The following is a 25,920-nucleotide window of genomic DNA, read 5'->3' as shown; positions in this document are numbered from 1 at the left end:
ACTACACGGCAGGAACTGGTCAATGACCTGAAGTGTACCACAGTCTCAAAGAAAACCATTAGTAACACACTACGCCGTCATGGATTAAAATCCTGCAGCACACGCAAGGTCCCCCTGCTCAAGCCAGCGCATGTCCAGGCCCGTCTGAAGTTTGCCAATGACCATCTGGATGATCCAGAGGAGGAATGGGAGAAGGTCATGTGGTCTGATGAGACAAAAATATAGCTTTTTGGTCTAAACTCCACTCGCCGTGTTTGGAGGAAGAAGAAGGATGAGTACAACCCCAAGAACACCATCCCAACCGTGAAGTATGGAGGTGGAAACATCATTGTTTGGGGATGCTTTTCCGCAAAGGGGACAGGACGACTGCACCGTATTGAGGGGAGGATGGATGGGGCCATGTATCGCGAGATCTTGGCCAACAACCTCCTTCCCTCAGTAAGAGCATTGAAGATGGGTCGTGGCTGGGTCTTCCAGCATGACAACGACTCGAAACACACAGCCAGGGCAACTAAGGAGTGGCTCCGTAAGAAGCATCTCAAGTTCCTGGAGTGGCCTAGCCAGTCTCCAGACCTGAACCCAATAGAAAATCTTTGGAGGGAGCTGAAAGTCCGTATTGCCCAGCGACAGCCCCGAAACATGTAGGATCTGGAGAAGGTCTGTATGGAGGAGTGGGCCAAAATCCCTGCTGCAGTGTGTGCAAACCTGGTCAAGACCTACAGGAAACGTTCTGCTTTTCTGATGTATCAAATACTTATGTCATGCAATAAAATGCAAATTCATTACTTAAAAATCATACAATGTGATTTTCTGGATTTTTGTTTTAGATTCCGTCTCTCACAGTTGAAGTGTACCTATGATAAAAATTACAGACCTCTACATGCTTTGTAAGTAGGAAAACCTGCAAAATTGGCAGTGTATCAAAAACTTGTTCTCCCCACTGTATATATGAAGAGTCATCAACAGTCTATATATGAAGAGTCATCAACAGTCTGAGTCATCAACAGTCTATGTATGAAGAGTCATCAACAGTCTATGAGTCATCAACAGTCTATATATGAATAGTCATCAACAGTCTATGAGTCATCAACAGTCTATGTATGAAGAATCATCAACAGTCTATGAGTCATCAACAGTCTATATATGAAGAGTCAGGGCAGTATATATATGAAGAGTCATCAACAGTCTATGAGTCATCAACAGTCTATATATGAAGAGTCATCAACAGTCTATGAGTCATCAACAGTCTATATGAAGAGTCAGGGCAGTATATATATGAAGAGTCATCAACAGTCTATGAGTCATCAACAGTCTATATATGAAGAGTCATTACAGTCTATGAGTCATCAACAGTATATATATGAAGAGTCAGGGCAGTATATTTATGAAGAGTCATCAACAGTCTATGAGTCATCAACAGTCTATATATGAAGAGTCATCAACAGTCTATATATGAAGAGTCATCAACAGTCTATATATGAAGAGTCATCAACAGTCTATATACGAAGAGTCATCAACAGTCTATATATGAAGAGTCATCAACAGTCTATATATGAAGAGTCATCAACAGTCTATGCGACATCAACAGTATATATATGAAGAGTCATCAACAGTCTATAAGTCATCAACAGTCTATATATGAAGAGTCAGGGCAGTCTATATATGAAGAGTCATCAACAGTATATACATAAAGCGTCAGGGCAGTCTATATATGAAGAGTCAGGGCAGTCTATATATGAAGAGTCAGGGCAGTCTATATATGAAGAGTCAGGGCAGTATATATATGAAGGGTCAGGGCAGTCTATATATGAAGAGTCAGGGCAGTATATATATGAAGAGTCAGGGCAGTCTATATATGAAGATTCAGGGCAGTCTATATATGAAGTGTCAGGGCAGTATATATATGACGAGTCAGGGCAGTATATATATGAAGAGTCAGGTCAGTATATATATGAAGAGTCAGGGCAGTCTATATATGAAGAGTCAGGGCAGTCTATATATGAAGAGTCAGGGCAGTATATATATGAAGAGTCAGGACAGTATATATATGAAGAGTCATCAAAGGTCTATATATGAAGAGTCATCAACAGTCTTTAGGTCATCAACAGTCTACATATGAAGAGTCAGGGCAGTATATATATGAAGAGTCATCAAAAGTCTATATATGAAGAGTCATCAACAGTCTATTAGTCATCAACAGTCTATATATGAAGAGTCATCAACAGTCTATGAGTCATCAACAGTCTATATATGAAGAGTCATCAACAGTCTATGAGTCATCTACAGTCTATATATGAAGAGTCATCAACAGTCTATGAGTCATCAACAGTCTATATATGAAGAATCATCAACAGTCTATGAGTCATCAACAGTCTATATATGAAGAGTCAGGGCAGTATATATATGAAGAGTCGTCAACAGTCTATGAGTCATCAACAGTCTATATATGAAGGGTCATCAACAGTCTATGAGTCATCAACATTCTATATATGAAGAGTCAGGGCAGTATATATATGAAGAGTCATCAACAGTCTATGAGTCATCAACAGTCTATACAGTGGGGAAAAAAAGTATTTAGTCAGCCACCAATTGTGCATGTTCTCCCACTTAAAAAGATGGGAGAGGCCTGTCATTTTCATCATAGGTACACGTCAACGATGACAGACAAAATGAGAAATAAAATTCCAGAAAATCACATTGAATGATTTTTAATGAATTTATTTGCAAATTATGGTGGAAAATAAGTATTTGGTCAATAACACAAGTTTCTCAAGACTTTGTTATGTACCCTTTGTTGGCAATGACACAGGTCAAACGTTTTCTGTAAGTCTTCACAAGGTTTTCACACACTGTTGCTGGTATTTTGGCCCATTCCTCCATGCAGATCTCCTCTAGAGCAGTGATGTTTTGGGGCTGTCGCTGGGCAACAAGGACTTTCAACTCCCCTCCAAAGATTTTCTATGGGGTTAAGATCTGGAGACTGGCTAGGCCACTCCAGGACCTTGAAATGCTTCTTACGAAGCCACTCCTTCGTTGCCCGGGCGGTGTGTTTGGGATCATTGTCATGCTGAAAGTCCCAGCCACGTTTCATCTTCAATGCCCTTGCTGATGGAAGGAGGTTTTCACTCCAAATCTCACGATACATGGCCCCATTCATTCTTTCCTTTACACGGATCTGTCGTCCTGGTCCCTTTGCAGAAAAACAGCCCCAAAGCATGATGTTTCCACCCCCATGCTTCACAGTAGGTATGGTGCAACTCAGCATTCTTTGTCCTCCAATCACGACGAGTTGAGTTTTTACCTAAAAAAGTTCTATTTTGGTTTCATCTGACCATATGACATTCTCCCAATCCTCTTCTGGATCATCCAAATGCACTCTAGCAAATTTCAGACGGGCCTGGACATGTACTGGCTTAAGCAGGGGGGACACGTCCTGCACTGCAGGATTTGAGTCCCTGGCGGCGTAGTGTGTTACTGATGGTAGGCTTTGTTACTTTGGTCCCAGCTCTCTGCAGGTCATTCACTAGGTCCCCCCGTGTGGTTCTGGGATTTTTGCTCACCATTCTTGTGATCATTTTGACCCCACGGGTGAGAACTTGCGTGGAGCCCCAGATCGAGGGAGATTATCAGTGGTCTTGTATGTCTTCCATTTCCTAATAATTGCTCCCACAGTTGATTTCTTCAAACCAAGCTGCTTACCTATTGCAGATTCAGTCTTCCCAGCCTGGTGCAGGTCTACAATTTTGTTTCTGGTGTTCTTTGACAGCTCTTTGGTCTTGGCCATAGTGGAGTTTGGAGTGTGACTGTTTGAGGTTGTGGACAGGTGTCTTTTATACTGATAACAAGTTCAAACAGGTGCCATTAATACAGGTAACGAGTGGAGGACAGAGGAGCCTCTTAAAGCAGAAGTTACAGGTCTGTGAAAGCAGAAATCTTGCTTGTTTGTAGGTGACCAAATACTTATTTTCCACCATCATTTGCAAATAAATTCATTAAAAAATCCTACAATGTGATTTTCTGGATTTTTTTTCTCAATTTGTCTGTCATAGTTGACGTGTACCTATGATGAAAATTACAGGCCTCTCTCATCTTTTTAAGTGGGAGAACTTGCACAATTGGTGGCTGACTAAATACATTTTTTCCCCACTGTATATGAAGAGTCATCAACAGTCTATGAGTCATCAACAGTATATATATGAAGAGTCAAGGCAGTATATATATGAAGAGTCATCAACAGTCTATGAGTCATCAACAGTCTATATATGAAGTCATCAACAGTCTATATATGAAGAGTCATCAACAGTCTATATATGAAGAGTCATCAACAGTCTATATATGAAAAGTCATCAACAGTCTATATATGAAGAGTCATCAACAGTCTCTGAGTCATCAACAGTCTATATATGAAGAGTCATCAACAGTATATATATGAAGAGTCATCAACAGTCTATGAGTCATCAACAGTATATATATGAAGAGTCATCAACAGTCTAAATATGAAGAGTCAGGGCAGTCTATATATGAAGAGTCAGGGCAGTCTATATATGAAGAGTAAGGGCAGTCTATATATGAAGAGTCAGGGCAGTCTATATATGAAGAGTCAGGGCAGTCTATATATGAAGAGTCAGGGCAGTATATATATGAATAGTCAGGGCAGTATATATATATATAGAGTCAGGGCAGTCTATATATGAAGAGTCAGGGCAGTCTATATATGAAGATTCAGGGCAGTCTATATCTAAAGAGTCAGGGCAGTATATATATGACGAGTCAGGGCAGTATATATATGAAGAGTCAGGGCAGTGTATATATGAAGAGTCAGGGCAGTATATATATGAAGAGTCAGGGCAGTATATATATGAAGAGTCAGGGCAGTATATATATGAAGAGTCATGGCAGTATATATATATGAAGAGTCATCAAAGGTCTATATATGAAGAGTCATCAACAGTCTATAAGTCATCAACAGTCTACATATGAAGAGTCAGGGCAGTATATATATGAAGGGTCATCAAAAGTCTATATATGAAGAGTCATCAACAGTCTATTAGTCATCAACAGTCTATATATGAAGAGTCATCAACAGTCTATGAGTCATCAACAGTCTATATATGAAGAGTCATCAACAGTCTAGGAAGTCATCAACAGTCTATATATGAAGAGTCATCAACAGTCTACGAGTCATCAACAGTCTATATATGAATTATCATCAACAGTCTATGAGTCATAGACAGTCTATATATGAAGAGTCAGGGCAGTATATATATATGAAGAGTCATCAACAGTCTATGAGTCATCAACAGTCTATATATGAAGAGTCATCAACAGTCTATGAGTCATCAACAGTATATATATGAAGAGTCAGGGCAGTATATATATGAAGAGTCATCAACAGTCTATGAGTCATCAACAGTCTATATATGAAGAGTCATCAACAGTCTATATATGAAGAGTCATCAACAGTCTATATATGAAGAGTCATCAACAGTCTATGCGACATCAACAGTATATATATGAAGAGTCATCAACAGTCTATATATGAAAAGTCAGGGCAGTCTATATATGAAGAGTAAGGGCAGTCTATATATGAAGAGTCAGGGCAGTCTATATATGAAGAGTCAGGGCAGTCTATTTATGAAGAGTCAGGGCAGTCTATATATGAAGAGTCAGGGCAGTATATATATATAGAGTCAGGGCAGTCAATATGAAGAGTCAGGGCAGTATATATATGAAGAGTCAGGGCAGTCTATATATGAAGAGTCATCAACAGTCTATATATGAAGAGTCAGGGCAGTCTATATATGAAGAGTCAGGGCAGTATATATATGAAGAGTCCAGGCAGTCATATATGAAGAGTCAGGGCAGTCTATATATGAAGAGTCAGGGCAATATATATATGAAGAGTCAGGGCAGTCTATATATGAAGAGTCATCAACAGTCATATATGAAGAGTCAGGGCAGTCATATATGAAGAGTCATCAACAGTCTATATATGAAGAGTCAGGGCAGTCATATATGAAGAGTCAGGGCAGTCTATATATGAAGAGTCAGGGCAGTCTATATATGAAGAGTCAGGGCAGTCTATATATGAAGAGTCAGGGCAGTCTATATATGAAGAGTCAGGGCAGTCTATATATGAAGAGTCAGGGCAGTATATATATGAAGATTCAGGGCAGTCTATATATGAAGAGTCAGGGCAGTCTATATGAAGAGTCAGGGCAGTCTATATATGAAGAGTCAGGGCAGTCTATATATGAAGAGTCAGGGCAGTCTATATATGAAGAGTCAGGGCAGTCTATATATGAAGAGTCAGGGCAGTCTATATATGAAGAGTCAGGGCAGTCTATATATGAAGAGTCAGGGCAGTCTATATATGAAGAGTCGGGGCAGTCTATATATGAAGAGTCAGGGCAGTCTATATATGAAGAGTCATCAACAGTCTATATATGAAGAGTCAGGGCAGTCTATATATGAAGAGTCAGGGCAGTCTATATATGAAGAGTCAGGGCAGTCTATATATGAAGAGTCAGGGCAGTATATATATGAAGAGTCATCAACAGTCTATGAGTCATCAACAGTCTATATATGAAGAGTCATCAACAGTCTATGAGTCATCAACAGTATATATATGAAGAGTCAGGGCAGTATATATATGAAGAGTCATCAACAGTCTATGAGTCATCAACAGTCTATATATGAAGAGTCATCAACAGTCTATATATGAAGAGTCATCAACAGTCTATATATGAAGAGTCATCAACAGTCTATGCGACATCAACAGTATATATATGAAGAGTCATCAACAGTCTATATATGAAAAGTCAGGGCAGTCTATATATGAAGAGTAAGGGCAGTCTATATGAAGAGTCAGGGCAGTCTATATATGAAGAGTCAGGGCAGTCTATTTATGAAGAGTCAGGGCAGTCTATATATGAAGAGTCAGGGCAGTTATATATATATAGAGTCAGGGCAGTCAATATATGAAGAGTCAGGGCAGTATATATATGAAGAGTCAGGGCAGTCTATATATGAAGAGTCATCAACAGTCTATATATGAAGAGTCAGGGCAGTCTATATATGAAGAGTCAGGGCAGTATATATATGAAGAGTCCAGGCAGTCTATATATGAAGAGTCAGGGCAGTCTATATATGAAGAGTCAGGGCAATATATGAAGAGTCAGGGCAGTCTATATATGAAGAGTCATCAACAGTCTATATATGAAGAGTCAGGGCAGTCTATATATGAAGAGTCATCAACAGTCTATATATGAAGAGTCAGGGCAGTCTATATATGAAGAGTCAGGGCAGTCTATATATGAAGAGTCAGGGCAGTCTATATATGAAGAGTCAGGGCAGTCTATATATGAAGAGTCAGGGCAGTCTATATATGAAGAGTCAGGGCAGTCTATATATGAAGAGTCAGGGCAGTATATATATGAAGAGTCAGGGCAGTCTATATATGAAGAGTCAGGGCAGTCTATATATGAAGAGTCAGGGCAGTCTATATATGAAGAGTCAGGGCAGTCTATATATGAAGAGTCAGGGCAGTCTATATATGAAGAGTCAGGGCAGTCTATATATGAAGAGTCAGGGCAGTCTATATATGAAGAGTCAGGGCAGTCTATATATGAAGAGTCAGGGCAGTCTATATATGAAGAGTCAGGGCAGTCTATATATGAAGAGTCAGGGCAGTCTATATATGAAGAGTCATCAACAGTCTATATATGAAGAGTCAGGGCAGTCTATATATGAAGAGTCAGGGCAGTCTATATATGAAGAGTCAGGGCAGTCTATATATGAAGAGTCAGGGCAGTCTATATATGAAGAGTCAGGGCAGTCTATATATGAAGAGTCAGGGCAGTCTATATGAAGAGTCAGGGCAGTCTATATATGAAGAGTCAGGGCAGTCTATATATGAAGAGTCATCAACAGTCTATATATGAAGAGTCAGGGCAGTCTATATATGAAGAGTCAGGGCAGTCTATATATGAAGAGTCAGGGCAGTCTATATATGAAGAGTCAGGGCAGTCTATATATGAAGAGTCAGGGCAGTCTATATATGAAGAGTCAGGGCAGTCTATATATGAAGAGTCAGGGCAGTCTATATATGAAGAGTCAGGGCAGTCTATATATGAAGAGTCAGGGCAGTCTATATATGAAGAGTCAGGGCAGTCTATATATGAAGAGTCAGGGCAGTCTATATATGAAGAGTCAGGGCAGTCATATATGAAGAGTCAGGGCAGTCTATATATGAAGAGTCAGGGCAGTCTATATATGAAGAGTCAGGGCAGTCTATATATGAAGAGTCAGGGCAGTCTATATATGAAGAGTCAGGGCAGTCTATATATGAAGAGTCAGGGCAGTCTATATATGAAGAGTCAGGGCAGTCTATATATGAAGAGTCAGGGCAGTCTATATATGAAGAGTCAGGGCAGTCTATATATGAAGAGTCAGGGCAGTCTATATATGAAGAGTCAGGGCAGTCTATATATGAAGAGTCAGGGCAGTCTATATATGAAGAGTCAGGGCAGTCTATATATGAAGAGTCAGGGCAGTCTATATATGAAGAGTCAGGGCAGTCTATATATGAAGAGTCAGGGCAGTCTATATATGAAGAGTCAGGGCAGTCTATATATGAAGAGTCAGGGCAGTATATATATGAAGAGTCATCAACAGTCTATATATGAAGAGTCAGGGCAGTCTATATATGAAGAGTCAGGGCAGTATATATATGAAGAGTCAGGGCAGTCTATATATGAAGAGTCAGGGCAGTCTATATATGAAGAGTCAGGGCAGTCTATATATGAAGAGTCAGGGCAGTCTATATATGAAGAGTCAGGGCAGTCTATATATGAAGAGTCAGGGCAGTCTTATATATGAAGAGTCAGGGCAGTCTATATATGAAGAGTCAGGGCAGTCTATATATGAGAGAGTCAGGGCAGTCTATATATGAAGAGTCAGGGCAGTCTATATATGAAGAGTCAGGGCAGTCTATATGAAGAGTCAGGGCAGTCTATATATGAAGAGTCAGGGCAGTCTATATATGAAGAGTCAGGGCAGTCTATATTATGAAGAGTCAGGGCAGTCTATATATGAAGAGTCAGGGCAGTCTATATATGAAGAGTCAGGGCAGTCTATATATGAAGAGTCAGGGCAGTCATATATGAAGAGTCAGGGCAGTCTATATATGAAGAGTCAGGGCAGTCTATATATGAAGAGTCAGGGCAGTCTATATATGAAGAGTCAGGGCAGTCTATATATGAAGAGTCAGGGCAGTCTATATATGAAGAGTCAGGGCAGTCTATATATGAAGAGTCAGGGCAGTCTATATATGAAGAGTCAGGGCAGTCTATATATGAAGAGTCAGGGCAGTCTATATATGAAGAGTCAGGGCAGTCTATATATGAAGAGTCAGGGCAGTCTATATATGAAGAGTCAGGGCAGTCTATATATGAAGAGTCAGGGCAGTCTATATATGAAGAGTCAGGGCAGTCTATATATGAAGAGTCAGGGCAGTCTATATATGAAGAGTCAGGGCAGTCTATATATGAAGAGTCAGGGCAGTCTATATATGAAGAGTCAGGGCAGTCTATATATGAAGAGTCAGGGCAGTCTATATATGAAGAGTCAGGGCAGTCTATATATGAAGAGTCAGGGCAGTCTATATATGAAGAGTCAGGGCAGTCTATATATGAAGAGTCAGGGCAGTCTATATATGAAGAGTCAGGGCAGTCTATATATGAAGAGTCAGGGCAGTCTATATATGAAGAGTCAGGGCAGTCTATATATGAAGAGTCAGGGCAGTCTATATATGAAGAGTCAGGGCAGTCTATATATGAAGAGTCAGGGTAGTCTATATATGAAGAGTCAGGGCAGTCTATATATGAAGAGTCAGGGCAGTATATATATGAAGAGTCAGGGCAGTATATATATATATAGAGTCAGGGCAGTCTATATATGAAGAGTCAGGGCAGTCTATATATGAAGAGTCAGGGCAGTCTATATCTGAAGAGTCAGGGCAGTATATATATGAAGAGTCAGGGCAGTATATATATGAAGAGTCAGGGCAGTGTATATATGAAGAGTCAGGGCAGTATATATATGAAGAGTCAGGGCAGTATATATATGAAGAGTCAGGGCAGTATATATATGAAGAGTCAGGGCAGTATATATATGAAGAGTCAGGTCAAAGGTCTATATATGAAGAGTCATCAACAGTCTATAAGTCATCAACAGTCTACATATGAAGAGTCAGGGCAGTATATATATGAAGAGTCATCAAAAGTCTATATATGAAGAGTCATCAACAGTCTATTAGTCATCAACAGTCTATATATGAAGAGTCATCAACAGTCTATGAGTCATCAACAGTCTATATATGAAGAGTCATCAGCAGTCTAGGAAGTCATCAACAGTCTATATATGAAGAGTCATCAACAGTCGGGTCAACAGTCTATATATGAATATCAGCAGTCTATGAGTCATAGACAGTCTATATATGAAGAGTCAGGGCAGTTATATATATGAAGAGTCATCAACAGTCTATGAGTCATCAACAGTCTATATATGAAGAGTCATCAACAGTCTAGAGTCATCAACAGTATATATATGAAGAGTCAGGGCAGTATATATATGAAGAGTCATCAACAGTCTATGAGTCATCAACAGTCTATATATGAAGAGTCATCAACAGTCTATATATGAAGAGTCATCAACAGTCTATATATGAAGAGTCATCAACAGTCTATGCGACATCAACAGTATATATATGAAGAGTCATCAACAGTCATATATGAAAAGTCAGGGCAGTCTATATATGAAGAGTAAGGGCAGTCTATATATGAAGAGTCAGGGCAGTCTATATATGAAGAGTCAGGGCAGTCTATTTATGAAGAGTCAGGGCAGTCTATATATGAAGAGTCAGGGCAGTATATATATATAGAGTCAGGGCAGTCAATATATGAAGAGTCAGGGCAGTATATATATGAAGAGTCAGGGCAGTCTATATATGAAGAGTCATCAACAGTCTATATATGAAGAGTCAGGGCAGTCTATATATGAAGAGTCAGGGCAGTATATATATGAAGAGTCCAGGCAGTCTATATATGAAGAGTCAGGGCAGTCTATATATGAAGAGTCAGGGCAATATATATATGAAGAGTCAGGGCAGTCTATATATGAAGAGTCATCAACAGTCTATATATGAAGAGTCAGGGCAGTCTATATATGAAGAGTCATCAACAGTCTATATATGAAGAGTCAGGGCAGTCTATATATGAAGAGTCAGGGCAGTCTATATATGAAGAGTCAGGGCAGTCTATATATGAAGAGTCAGGGCAGTCTATATATGAAGAGTCAGGGCAGTCTATATATGAAGAGTCAGGGCAGTCTATATATGAAGAGTCAGGGCAGTATATATATGAAGATTCAGGGCAGTCTATATATGAAGAGTCAGGGCAGTCTATATATGAAGAGTCAGGGCAGTCTATATATGAAGAGTCAGGGCAGTCTATATATGAAGAGTCAGGGCAGTCTATATATGAAGAGTCAGGGCAGTCTATATGAAGAGTCAGGGCAGTCTATATGAAGAGTCAGGGCAGTCTATATATGAAGAGTCAGGGCAGTCTATATATGAAGAGTCAGGGCAGTCAGTATATGAAGAGTCAGGGCAGTCTATATATGAAGAGTCATCAAGGCAGTCTATATATGAAGAGTCAGGGCAGTCTATATATGAAGAGTCAGGGCAGTCTATATATGAAGAGTCAGGGCAGTCTATATATGAAGAGTCAGGGCAGTATATATATGAAGAGTCATCAACAGTCTATGAGTCACAACAGTCTATATATGAAGAGTCATGGCAGTCTATGAGTCATCAACAGTTATATATGAAGAGTCAGGGCAGTATATATATGAAGAGTCATCAACAGTCTATGAGTCATCAACAGTCTATATATGAAGAGTCATCAGCAGTCTATATATGAAGAGTCATCAACAGTCTATATATGAAGAGTCATCAACAGTCTATGCGACATCAACAGTATATATATGAAGAGTCATCAGCAGTCTATATATGAAAAGTCAGGGCAGTCTATATATGAAGAGTAAGGGCAGTCTATATATGAAGAGTCAGGGCAGTCTATATATGAAGAGTCAGGGCAGTCTATTTATGAAGAGTCAGGGCAGTCTATATATGAAGAGTCAGGGCAGTCATATATGATATTAGAGTCAGGGCAGTCTATATATGAAGAGTCAGGGCAGTATATATATGAAGAGTCAGGGCAGTCTATATATGAAGAGTCATGGGCAGTCTATATATGAAGAGTCAGGGCAGTCTAATATTAGAAGAGTCAGGGCAGTCTATATATGAAGAGTCAGGGCAGTCTATATATGAAGAGTCAGGGCAGTCTATATATGAAGAGTCAGGGCAGTCTATATATGAAGAGTCAGGGCAGTCTATATATGAAGAGTCAGGGCAGTCTATATATGAAGAGTCAGGGCAGTCTATATATGAAGAGTCAGGGCAGTCTTATATATGAAGAGTCAGGGCAGTCTATATATGAAGAGTCAGGGCAGTCTAATATGAAGAGTCAGGGGCAGTCATATATGAAGAGTCAGGGCAGTCTATATATGAAGAGTCAGGGCAGTCTATATATGAAGAGTCAGGGCAGTCTATATATGAAGAGTCAGGGCAGTCTATATATGAAGAGTCAGGGCAGTCTATATATGAAGAGTCAGGGCAGTCTATATGAAGAGTCAGGGCAGTCTATATATGAAGAGTCAGGGCAGTCTATATATGAAGAGTCAGGGCAGTCTATATATGAAGAGTCAGGGCAGTCTATATATGAAGAGTCAGGGCAGTCTATATATGAAGAGTCAGGGCAGTCTATATATGAAGAGTCAGGGCAGTCTATATATGAAGAGTCAGGGCAGTCTATATATGAAGAGTCAGGGCAGTCTATATATGAAGAGTCAGGGCAGTCTATATATGAAGAGTCAGGGCAGTCTATATATGAAGAGTCAGGGCAGTCTATATATGAAGAGTCAGGGCAGTCTATATATGAAGAGTCAGGGCAGTCTATATATGAAGAGTCAGGGCAGTCTATATATGAAGAGTCAGGGCAGTCTATATATGAAGAGTCAGGGCAGTCTATATATGAAGAGTCAGGGCAGTCTATATATGAAGAGTCAGGGCAGTCTATATATGAAGAGTCAGGGCAGTCATATATGAAGAGTCAGGGCAGTCTATATATGAAGAGTCAGGGCAGTCTATATATGAAGAGTCAGGGCAGTCTATATATGAAGAGTCAGGGCAGTCTATATGAAGAGTCAGGGCAGTCTATATATGAAGAGTCAGGGCAGTCTATATATGAAGAGTCAGGGCAGTCTATATATGAAGAGTCAGGGCAGTCTATATATGAAGAGTCAGGGCAGTCTATATATGAAGAGTCAGGGCAGTCTATATATGAAGAGTCAGGGCAGTCTATATATGAAGAGTCAGGGCAGTCTATATATGAAGAGTCAGGGCAGTCTATATATGAAGAGTCAGGGCAGTCTATATATGAAGAGTCAGGGCAGTCTATATATGAAGAGTCAGGGCAGTCTATATATGAAGAGTCAGGGCAGTCTATATATGAAGAGTCAGGGCAGTCTATATATGAAGAGTCAGGGCAGTCTATATGAAGAGTCAGGGCAGTCTATATATGAAGAGTCAGGGCAGTCATATATGAAGAGTCAGGGCAGTCTATATATGAAGAGTCAGGGCAGTCTATATATGAAGAGTCATGGGCAGTCTATATATGAAGAGTCAGGGCAGTCTATATATGAAGAGTCAGGGCAGTCTATATATGAAGAGTCAGGGCAGTCTATATATGAAGAGTCAGGGCAGTCTATATGAAGAGTCAGGGCAGTCTATATATGAAGAGTCAGGGCAGTCTATATATGAAGAGTCAGGGCAGTCTATATATGAAGAGTCAGGGCAGTCTATATATGAAGAGTCAGGCAGTCTATATATGAAGAGTCAGGGCAGTCTATATATGAAGAGTCAGGGCAGTCTATATATGAAGAGTCAGGGCAGTCTATATATGAAGAGTCAGGGCAGTCTATATGAAGAGTCAGGGCAGTCTATATATGAAGAGTCAGGGCAGTCTATATATGAAGAGTCAGGGCAGTCTATATATGAAGAGTCAGGGCAGTCTATATATGAAGAGTCAGGGCAGTCTATATATGAAGAGTCAGGGCAGTCTATATATGAAGAGTCAGGGCAGTCTATATGAAGAGTCAGGGCAGTCATATATGAAGAGTCAGGGCAGTCTATATATGAAGAGTCAGGGCAGTCTATATATGAAGAGTCAGGGCAGTCTATATGAAGAGTCAGGGCAGTCTATATATGAAGAGTCAGGGGACAGTATATATATGAAGAGTCAGGGCAGTCTATATATGAAGAGTCAGGGCAGTCTATATATGAAGAGTCAGGGCAGTCTATATATGAAGAGTCAGGGCAGTCTATATATGAAGAGTCAGGGCAGTCTATATATGAAGAGTCAGGGCAGTCTATATGAAGAGTCAGGGCAGTCTATATATGAAGAGTCAGGGCAGTCTATATGAAGAGTCAGGGCAGTCTATGAAGAGTCAGGGCAGTCTATATATGAAGAGTCAGGGCAGTCTATATATGAAGAGTCAGGGCAGTCTATATATGAAGAGTCAGGGCAGTATATATATGAAGAGTCAGGCAGTCTATATATGAAGAGTCAGGGCAGTCTATATGAAGAGTCAGGGCAGTCTATATATGAAGAGTCAGGGCAGTCTATATATGAAGAGTCAGGGCAGTCTATATATGAAGAGTCAGGGCAGTATATATGAAGAGTCAGGGCAGTCTATATATGAAGAGTCAGGGCAGTCTATATGAAGAGTCAGGGCAGTCTATATATGAAGAGTCAGGGCAGTATATATATGAAGAGTCAGGGCAGTATATATATGAAGAGTCAGGGCTAGTCACTATATATGAAGAGTCAGGGCAGTATATATATGAAGAGTCAGGGCAGTTATATATGAAGAGTCAGGGCAGTCTATATATGAAGAGTCAGGGCAGTCTATATATGAAGAGTCAGGGCAGTCTATATATGAAGAGTCAGGGCAGTCTATATATGAAGAGTCAGGGCAGTCTATATATGAAGAGTCAGGGCAGTCTATATATGAAGAGTCAGGGCAGTTATATATGAAGAGTCAGGGCAGATATATGAAGAGTCAGGGCAGTCTATATATGAAGAGTCAGGGCAGTCTATATGAAGAGTCAGGGCAGTCTATATATGAAGAGTCAGGGCAGTATATATGAAGAGTCAGGGCAGTATATATGAAGAGTCAGGGCAGTCTATATATGGAAGAGTCAGGGCAGTCTATATATGAAGAGTCAGGGCAGTCTATATATGAAGAGTCAGGGCAGTATATATATGAAGAGTCAGGGCAGTATATATATGAAGAGTCAGGGCAGCTATATGAAGAGTCAGGGCAGTATATATATGAAGAGTCAGGGCAGTATATATATGAAGAGTCAGGGCAGTATATATATGAAGAGTCAGGGCAGTCTATATATGAAGAGTCAGGGCAGTATATATGAAGAGTCAGGGCAGTTATATATGAAGAGTCAGGGCAGTCTATATATGAAGAGTCAGGGCAGTCTATATGAAGAGTCAGGGCAGTCTATATATGAAGAGTCAGGGCAGTATATATATGAAGAGTCAGGGCAGTATATATATGAAGAGTCAGGGCAGTATATATATGAAGAGTCAGGGCAGTATATATGAAGAGTCAGGGCAGTCTATATGAAGAGTCAGGGCAGTATATATATGAAGAGTCAGGGCAGTCTATATATGAAGAGTCAGGGCAGTCTATATATGAAGAGTCAGGGCAGTATATATATGAAGAGTCAGGGCAGTATATATATGAAGAGTCCAGAGCAGTCTATATATGAAGAGTCAGGGCAGTCATATATGAAGAGTCAGGGCAGTATATATGAAGAGTCAGGGCAGTATATATGAAGAGTCAGGGCAGTATATATATGAAGAGTCAGGGCAGTCTATATATGAAGAGTCAGGGCAGTATATATGAAGAGTCAGGGCAGTATATATATGAAGAGTCAGGGCAGTATATATATGAAGAGTCAGGGCAGTTATATGAAGAGTCAGGGCAGTATATATATGAAGAGTCAGGGGCAGTCTATATGAAGAGTCAGGGCAGTATATATATGAAGAGTCAGGGCAGATATATGAAGAGTCAGGGCAGTCTATATATGAAGAGTCAGGGCAGTATATATATGAAGAGTCAGGGCAGTCTATAGAGGCTATGAAGAGTCAGGGCAGTTATATATGAAGAGTCAGGGCAGTATATATATGAAAGTCAGGGCAGTATATATATGAAGAGTCAGGGCGTCTATATGAAGAGTCAGGGCAGTATATATGAAGAGTCAGGGCAGTATATATATGAAGAGTCAGGGCAGTATATATATGAAGAGTCAGGGCAGTATATATATGAAGAGTCAGGGCAGTATATATGAAGAGTCAGGGCAGTCTTATATGAAGAGTCAGGGCAGTATATATATGAAGAGTCAGGGCAGTCTATATATGAAGAGTCAGGGCAGTATATATATGAAGAGTCAGGGCAGTATATATATGAAGAGTCAGGGCAGTATATATGAAGAGTCCAGGGCAGTCTATATATGAAGAGTCAGGGCAGTCTATATATGAAGAGTCAGGGCAGTCTATATATGAAGAGTCAGGGCGTATATATATGAAGAGTCAGGGCAGTATATATATGAAGAGTCAGGGCAGTCTATATATGAAGAGTCAGGGCAGTATATATATGAAGAGTCAGGGCAGTCTATATATGAAGAGTCAGGGCAGTATATATATGAAGAGTCAGGGCAGTATATATATGAAGAGTCAGGGCAGTATATATATGAAGAGTCAGGGCAGTCTATATATGAAGAGTCAGGGCAGTATATATATGAAGAGTCAGGGCAGTATATATATGAAGAGTCAGGGCAGTATATATATGAAGAGTCAGGGCAGTATATATATGAAGAGTCAGGGCAGTATATATATGAAGAGTCAGGGCAGTATATATATGAAGAGTCAGGGCAGTCTATATATGAAGAGTCAGGGCAGTATATATATGAAGAGTCAGGGCAGTATATATATGAAGAGTCAGGGCAGTATATATATGAAGAGTCAGGGCAGTCTATATATGAAGAGTCAGGGCAGTATATATATGAAGAGTCAGGGCAGTCTATATATGAAGAGTCAGGGCAGTATATATATGAAGAGTCAGGGCAGTCTATATATGAAGAGTCAGGGCAGTATATATATGAAGAGTCAGGGCAGTCTATATATGAAGAGTCAGGGCAGTAATATATATGAAGAGTCAGGGCAGTATATATATGAAGAGTCAGGGCAGTATATATATGAAGAGTCAGGGCAGTATATATATGAAGAGTCAGGGCAGTATATATATGAAGAGTCAGGGCAGTATATATACTGCTACTATACATCTCTACCTCTATTTAATACAGCTGCTCTCGAAAATCCGTCACAACTTCTGAAGATTCATGGAACAAAATAGTAGTAATAAACTAACAAAATATTTTTGTAATAAACAAACAAAATAATAGCTAGTGTTGTGTTGTAAACATGTTATAAAGGTGGTATTATTGCATGTTTCCTACCTCTTAAAAAAGATAAATCAAATGTTCTGGAACTTACAGAGTTACACTAACACTGTTTAAGTTAGTTAGATAAAGCACTGCCAACTTTTAGATATTATCTGTCTGTGTGAATAAATTAATAAATAGCAGAGACAGACAGACATAGTGACTACTCTCTCCCATTCAACAGTTCTTTACAGTGCCTGCAGAGCATTAATAGGGGTTTAGGGAAACAGGGTCTATGTCCAAAGAGACTGGGTCTTGACAAAATGATTTCTCAATGAAGCATGGAGGACATTTGCATAACAATTATGGGAACTGCATGGGACTACTTTTTCTAGCATCACTGTATATATATAGAGAGAGAGAGAGAGAGAGAGAGAGAGAGAGAGAGAGAGAGAGATGTTTTGTTATTTATAATGACTGACTAGACAACTTCAAGTGCGGTTTGTGATTATTTGATGTGACGAGATTAAATTTATTTGCGAATGTTATTAGCTGCTCATTATCAATTGTCCCATTGTTCTTGTTTCTTCTTGGGAAATGGTGTATAAAGAGAATATCCATCCTACATTGTCAGATTCAGATTCAGAGTTTTAATAGTCACATGCACAGGGTTCCAGGTGTGATTACAGGACTAGTGAAATAAAATAATGACAATGGTAATAAAAACCCACAATAGAAATAGAAAGAGCACTATATATCAGAACCGTAGCAGTGATGAATACATACATGACCATTGGGGTGGAGAAAGAGTAAAGACTGTTGAGGACATGGGGGGGGGGACGATAGTGGGAACAGCAGGCAGAGTAAAGACTGTTGAGGGGGTGGGGGGATGACGATAGGGGGAACAGCAGGCAGAGTAAAGACTGTTGAGGAGGTGGGGGACGATAGGGGGAACAGCAGGCAGAGTAAAGACTGTTGAGGGGGTGATGATGATAGGGGAACAGCAGGCAGAGTAAAGACTGTTGAGGGTGTGGGGGGGATGACCATAGGGGGAACAGCAGGCAGAGTAAAGACTGTTGAGGAGGTGGGGGGGATGACCATAGGGGGAAGAGCAGGCAGAGTAAAGACTGTTGAGGACATGGGGGGATGACCATGGGGAACAGCAGGCAGAGTAAAGACTGCTTGAGGACATGGGGGTGATAGGGGAACAGCAGGCAGAGTAAAGACTGTTGAGGACATGGGGGTGATAGGGGAACAGCAGGCAGAGTAAAGACTGTTGAGGACATGGGGGGGGGGGTGATAGGGGGAACAGCAGGCAGAGTAAAGACTGTCGAGGACATGGGGGGCGATAGGGGAACAGCAGGCAGAGTAAAGACTGTTGGAGGTGGGGGGACGATAGGGGGAACAGCAGGCAGAGTAAAGACTGTTGAGGACATGGGGGGGTGACCATAGGGGGAACAGCAGGCAGAGTGAAAAACTGTTGAGGGGTGGAGGGGATGACCATAGGGGGAACAGCAGGCAGAGTAAAGACTGTTGAGGAGGTGGGGGGGTGACCATAGGGAACACAGGCAGAGTAAAAACTGTTGAGGGGTGGGGGGGATGACCATAGGGGGAACAGCAGGCAGAGTAAAGACTGTTGAGGGGGTGATGACGATAGGGGGAACAGCAGGCAGAGTAAAGACTGTTGAGGAGGTGGGGGGGCGATAGGGGAACAGCAGGCAGAGTAAAGACTGTTGAGGAGGTGGGGGGGGGGACGATAGGGGGAACAGCAGGCAGAGTAAAGACTGTTGAGGGTGTGGGGGATGACCATAGGGGGAACAGCAGGCAGAGTAAAGACTGTTGAGGACATGGGGGGGACGATAGGGGAACAGCAGGCAGAGTAAAGACTGTTTGAGGACATGGGGGGCGATAGGGGGAACAGCAGGCAGAGTAAAGACTGTTGAAGAGGTGGGGGGACGATGGGGGAACAGCAGGCAGAGTAAAGACTGTTGAGGAGGTGGGGGGTGACCATAGGGGAACAGCAGGCAGAGTAAAAACTGTTGGAGGGGGGGGGGGATGACCATAGGGGGAACAGCAGGCAGAGTAAAGACTGTTGAGGAGGTGGGGGGATGACCATAGGGGGAACAGCAGGCAGAGTAAAGACTGTTGAGGGGTGATGACGATAGGGGGGAACAGCAGCAGAGTAAAGACTGTTGAGGAGGTGGGGGGGGATGAGCAGGCAGAGTAAAGACTGTTGAGTAGGTGGGGGGGGGGACGATAGGGGGAACAGCAGGCAGAGTAAAGACTGTTGAGGAGGTGGGGGGGGGGACGACGATAGGGGGAACAGCAGGCAGAGTAAAGACTGTTGAGGGTGTGGGGGGATGACCATAGGGGGAACAGCAGGCAGAGTAAAGACTGTTGAGTTTAATCTAATGTTAGAGATGTTTTGACAACAAAGCAAAGTTAGAACATGACAACTATAGTTTATAAATAACTTACTAGCATGATATAAGTGTTTCTAAATGACAAATAACTTGCTATAATACACTGAGCAAAAATATAAACGCAACATGTAAAGTGTTGGTCCTATGTTTCATGAGCTGAAATAAAAGATCACAGAAATGTTCCATACGCTCAGAAAGCTTATTTCTCTCAAATTATTTGCACAAATTTGTTTACATCCCTGTTAGTGAGCCTTTCGCCTTTGCCAAGAGAATCCATCCACCTGACAGGTGGCATATCAAGAGGCTGATTAAACAGCATGATCATTACACAGGTGCACCTTGTGCTGGGGACAATAAAAGACCACTGTAAAATGTGCAGTTTTGTCACACAACACAATGCCACAGATGTCTCAAGTTTTGAGGGAGCGTGCAATTGGCATGCTGACTGCAGGAATGTTAATTTATCTACCATAAGCCACCTCCAACATCGTTTTAGAGAATTTGGCAGTATTCCCAAACGGCCTCACAACCGCAGACCACGTGTATGGCGTCGTGTGGGCGAGTGGTTTGCTGAAGTCATCGTTGTGAACAGAGCGCCCCATGGTGGCAGTGGGGTTATGGTATGGGCTGGCATAAGCTACGGACAACAAACACAATTGTATTTTATCGATGGCAATTTGAATGCACAGAGATACCGTGACAAGATCCTGAGGCCCATTGTCGTGCCATTCATCCGCCACCATCACCTCATGTTTCAGCATGATAATGCACGGCCCCATGTCACAAGGATCTGTACACAATTCCTTGAAGCTGAAAATGTCCCAGTTCTGCATACTCACCAGACATGTCACCCATTGAGCATGTTTGGGATGCTCTGGATCGACGCGTAGGACAGCGTGTTCCAGTTCCCGCCAGTATCCAGCAACTTTGCACAGCCATTGAAGAGGAGTGGGACAATATTCCACAGGCCACAATCAACAGCCTGATCAACTCTATGCGAAGGAGATGTTACGCTCTGCATGAGGAAAATGGTGTTCACACCAGAGACTGACTGGTTTTCTGACCCACGCCCCTACCTTTTTAAAAAGGTATTTGTGACTAGCGCCATAGCTCAGCTGGTAGAGCACGGCGCTTGTAACGCCAAGGTAGTGGGTTTGATCCCCGGGACCACCCATACACAAAAAAATAAATAATGTATGCACGCATGACTGTAAGTCGCTTTGGATAAAAACGTCTGCTAAATGGCATATTATTATATTATTATTATCTGTATTCCCAGTCATGTGAAATCTATAGATTAGGTCCTAATGAATTTATTTCAATTTACTGATTTCCTTATATGAACTGTATCTCAGTAAAATCTTTGAAATTGTTGCATGTTGCATTTATATTTTTGTTCAGTATAATTAAAATAACAACTTTATCCACACCAAAACACTCCAGATTTGTCTAAAACATAAAGAACGGTAGCAGGGTTTTAATTTAATTTGCCTGTGGAGAAAGTTCTCTCCGTCTCTTTAAAGCCCCGCCCGTTCTGGGCTCAGATCACATGAGTCAGAGTTTGATGTCCTGCCCGAAGTTTAGAACCAAGTCAGACTCAACTTTACAACAGTGAGAAGGCAGTGATTTGCAATGTGCGCTGTCACTCGTTTTTCGATGGAAAAATCGGAAAACTTTCGATGGTAAATCTGTGCAGTAATTTGAGTTTAGCCAGGTAAACGTTTTCAACTTTTTCTTTGTGTTTTTTTTGTGGAAAAGTTACAGATACAGTTCGGTAGATATGCGCGTTGTTGTATTGCACAGTGTGTCCTTCCGAAACATCAAAAAGAAGTGTACAGTTTCTGGAGATTACGATAGATAGCTGTTGGGATAACTTTACCAAATTTACTTTTGGACTCACTTTGACTAACTTTCGATGATCGAGGTTTCGAGTTTCGCTCTCCGAAAAACTCTGGATTGATTTTGGGCTCTTTGAGTTTAATCTTTTTATACATATTTTTTTCTCTGGCAAATACTTTTTGGATTGTTTTTGGAATAAACATGGATCCGAGCCAACACAACCCCCCAGCCGGCCACCAGATCATCCACGTCCGTGGCGACTCCGAGACTGACCTGGAGGCCCTTTTCAACGCTGTTATGAACCCGAAAAAATACCATCGTCCCCCTCCGTCCCTATGAGGATGAGGAAGCTTCCGATTCCTTCTTCAAACCGCCAGAGCCAAAATCCCACTCCAGACAAGTAAGACGAGAGAGACCACCCTCACGCACAACCCAGCTACAAAGCCCCCAGACACTTCAGCAACTATAAAGAGAGAAATCCGTTCAGTTGTTTTACTTTTACCCACGCATGTTCCTAGTCAGGAGTGTCCCAAAAACGTTAATTATATTAAATTAGAAGTTATCTGCTGTTACCTAAATCAAGATGAATCAGCTTGAGAAGGTTAATTTTTTGAGGAGTTGTTGAATAACTTTTTTAAGTGTTACGCATATGACTAGTACTACGTGCTATTACTATAGTTAATTTTGTAAGTTATTCCAATAGTTTCAAGTTGCAGATATATCTTATGTAGGCTTCATATAATGTAGTGTATTGCATTGCCGAAAATTATTATTTAATTAATACACCAAGATTAACATAATATTCGTTTTAAGATTGATAAAAAAGTTGTTACGTTTGATGTTTGTAAATGAAAAGAAAATGTCTGTGATCGAAAAATGGACTGCAGCCTAGGCCCTATGCTTGCAACAGGTCCGTTTGTGCAGGAGTAAAACCTGCCGGTTTAGTTAAACAATGCATGCCCTTTAATGTTAGTAAAAAGCTTACGAAATCATGTGGTGGGATCACTCGTAGCCTATTTACAATGTTTTCCCTTTCAGTTTATGATCTTTAATGAGTGAGTTGAGCCAACAGTGCGCATGCGCGGTTTCACGGTGGCATAGACGTGTCGGAGTATGCGCTTTCGGGACTTCCAGAGTTGTTGTCCCTGATTCCCTGTTCCACTTTAGCAGGCTGCTGCAGCAGCCCTCTTCTCCTCTCCTCCCGTCTTTAGAAGCCGAGCAGTGATACTAGGCCAATTTATTATCACAATGTTTGGTTTATTCAAGTTTATGAACAGAAAGTTTGTTCTTATTGCATGGAACAACAACCACTTTATTTCTTTTTTAATAATAATAATAATAATATGCCATTTAGCAGACGCTTTTATCCAAAGCGACTTACAGTCATGCGTGCATACATTTTTTTGTGTATGGGTGGTCCCGGGGATCGAACCCACTACCTTGGCGTTACAAGCGCAGTGCTCTACCAGCTGAGCTACTCAACTCGTTATAGAACGTGACTATAATGAATTGATTTAATTACTTTGAAGTGAATAGTGAGGAACATGATTGAACAACATTTAATGAGGTGTTTTGTATACAAACTTTCCATCAGTAATCTGGTGTACATTACTGGTCATGTGCCATTGTTAGAGTGAATCACTTCCCTGACTCTCCTCTCCTACTCCCCTCTCCTACTCCCATCTCCTACTCTCTTCCTACTCCCCCCCTCTCTCCCTCATCCTCCTCCTCTCCTACTCCTCCTCCTCTCCTACTGCTCCTCCTCCTCTCCTCCCTCCTCCTCCTCCTCTTCATTCCCCCTCTCCTCCTCTTCTCCCCTCTCCTCCTCATCTTCCCTCTCCTCCTCTCTCCTCCTCCATCTTCTCCTCTCTCCTCCACCCTCCTCTCTCTTCCTCCCAGGCCAGCACAGACGCAGGTACGGCTGGTGCCATCGCCCCCCACCACGTGCGCGCCCACTCGTCCCCGGCCTCCCTGCAGCTAGGGGCAGTATCTCCCCTGTTAGGCATGGTCCCTGCTGGTGCCCCCCCATCACACCTCCGACAGTCGTCTTATGAGATCCCGGAGGACATGCCCCTGCCCCCGGGCTGGGAGATGGCCAAGACCCCCTCTGGACAAAGATACTTCCTCAAGTAAGTTTAATAATAGCACCTTATGTATGTTAACTCTCTATACCTGTGTAATAATGCTGTTATTAAGAGCCAGGAACAGCCCTGTAGGCCCTGGTCGAAAGCAGTGCACTATTGGAACATAGTGTCTGGGGCTTCAGTTTACAGCTAAAAGAATGGTTCAATGGAGCCTCCCCTCTTGCCAGACTCTGCTTCAGTGTACTCTACACAGGACAAGACAAGACAGGACAAGACAAGACAGGACTGGGGGTAAACTAGAGACATATAGTGGTTGTACTAGAGGGACTGGGGGTAAACTAGAGATGTATAGTGGTTGTATTTGTAAGTCGCTCTGGATAAGAGCGTCTGCTAAATTACTTAATTGTTAAATGTTGTACTAAAGGAACTGGGGGTAAACTAGATAGATATAGTGGTTGTACTAGATGGACTGGGGGTAAACTAGAGATACATAGTGGATTGTGGTTGTATTACAGGGACTGGGGGTAAACTATACAGTGAGGGAAAAAAGTATTTGATCCCCTGCTGATTTTGTACGTTTGCCCACTGACAAAGACATGATCAGTCTATAATTTTAATGGTAGGTTTATTTGAACAGTGAGAGACAGAATAACAAAGAAAAACCCGGAGAAAATCCAGAAAAAAGCGATGTCCAAAAAATGTTATAAATTGATTTGCATTTTAATGAGGAAATAAGTATTTGACCCTCTCAATCAGAATGATTTCTGGCTCCCAGGTGTCTTTTATACAGGTAACGAGCTGAGATTAGGAGTCACACTCTGAAAGGGAGTCCTCCTAATCTCAGTTGTTACCTGGATAAAAGTGACACCTGTCCACAGAAGCAATCACTCCAATCAGATTCCAAACTCTCTCCACCATGGCCAAGACCAAAGAGCTCTCCAAAGATGTCAGGGACAAGATTGTAGACCTACCCAAGGCTGGAATGGGCTACAAGACCATCGCCAAGCAGCTTAGTGAGAAGGTGACAATACTTGTGCGATTATTCGCAAATGGAAGAAACACAAAATAACTGTCAATCTTCCTCGGCCTGGGGGCTCCATGCAAGATCTCACCTCATGGAGATGCAATGATCATGAGAACGGTGAGGAATCAGCCCAGAACTACACGGAGGATCTTGTCAATGATCTCAAGACTGGGACCATAGTCACCAAGAAAACAATTGGTAACACACTACGCCGTGAAGGACTGAAATCCTGCAACCCGCAAAGGTCCCCCTGCTCAAGAAAGCACATATACAGGCCCGTCTGAAGTTTGCCAATGAACATCTGAATGATTCAGAGGAGGAACTGGGTGAAAGTGTTGTGATCAGATGAGACCAAAATCGAGCTCTTTGCCATCAACTCAACTCGCCGTGTTTGGAGGAGGAGGAATGCTGCCTATGGCCCCAAGAACACCATCCCCACCGTCAAACATGGAGTTGGAAACATTATGCTTGGGGTGTTTATCTGCTAAAGGGACAGGACAACTTCACCGCATCAAAGGGGCGATGGGCGGGGCCATGTACCGTCAAATCTTGGTGAGAACCTCCTTCCCTCAGCCAGGGCATTGAAAATGGGTAGTGGATGGGTATTCCAGCATGACAATGACCCAAAACACACGGCCAAGGAAACAAAGGAGTGGCTCAAGAAGAAGCACATTAAGGTCCTGGAGTGGCCTGCGAGTCTCCAGACCTAATCCCACAGAAAATCTGTGGAGGAGCTGAAGGTTCGAGTTGCCAAGCGTCAGGCTCGAAACCTTAATGACTTGGAGAAGATCTGCGAGAGATTGGGACAAAATCCTCCTGAGATGTGCTTGCAAGGGAACCTATTAACCTACAAGAAACGTCTGACCTCTGTGATTGCCAACAAGGGTTTTGCCACCAAATACTAAGTCA

At 41.7% G+C, this 25,920-nt stretch overlaps 1 protein-coding gene across 1 annotated transcript in view; it reads left to right on the top strand.

The window, feature by feature from the left end:
• The window catches only part of LOC121566966 (adhesive plaque matrix protein-like), a 29,384-nt gene extending 5,069 nt beyond the window's left edge, over window positions 1–24,315 (top strand). Inside the window, exons 2-3 of the mRNA XM_045214769.1 lie at window positions 22,244–22,303; window positions 23,803–24,315. Of these exons, the coding sequence (XP_045070704.1) occupies window positions 22,244–22,303; window positions 23,803–24,036 (294 nt within the window). The 3' untranslated portion in view covers window positions 24,037–24,315. The remainder of the gene's footprint in view (window positions 1–22,243; window positions 22,304–23,802) is intronic.
• Window positions 24,316–25,920: the final 1,605 nt, after the last annotated feature.

Source organism: Coregonus clupeaformis, chromosome 5, assembly GCF_020615455.1.
Source record: "Coregonus clupeaformis isolate EN_2021a chromosome 5, ASM2061545v1, whole genome shotgun sequence".
Taxonomy (NCBI): Eukaryota; Metazoa; Chordata; class Actinopteri; order Salmoniformes; family Salmonidae; genus Coregonus; species Coregonus clupeaformis.
Note: the sequence above shows the minus strand (reverse complement) of the source record. Positions and strands in the feature narration are given on the sequence as shown.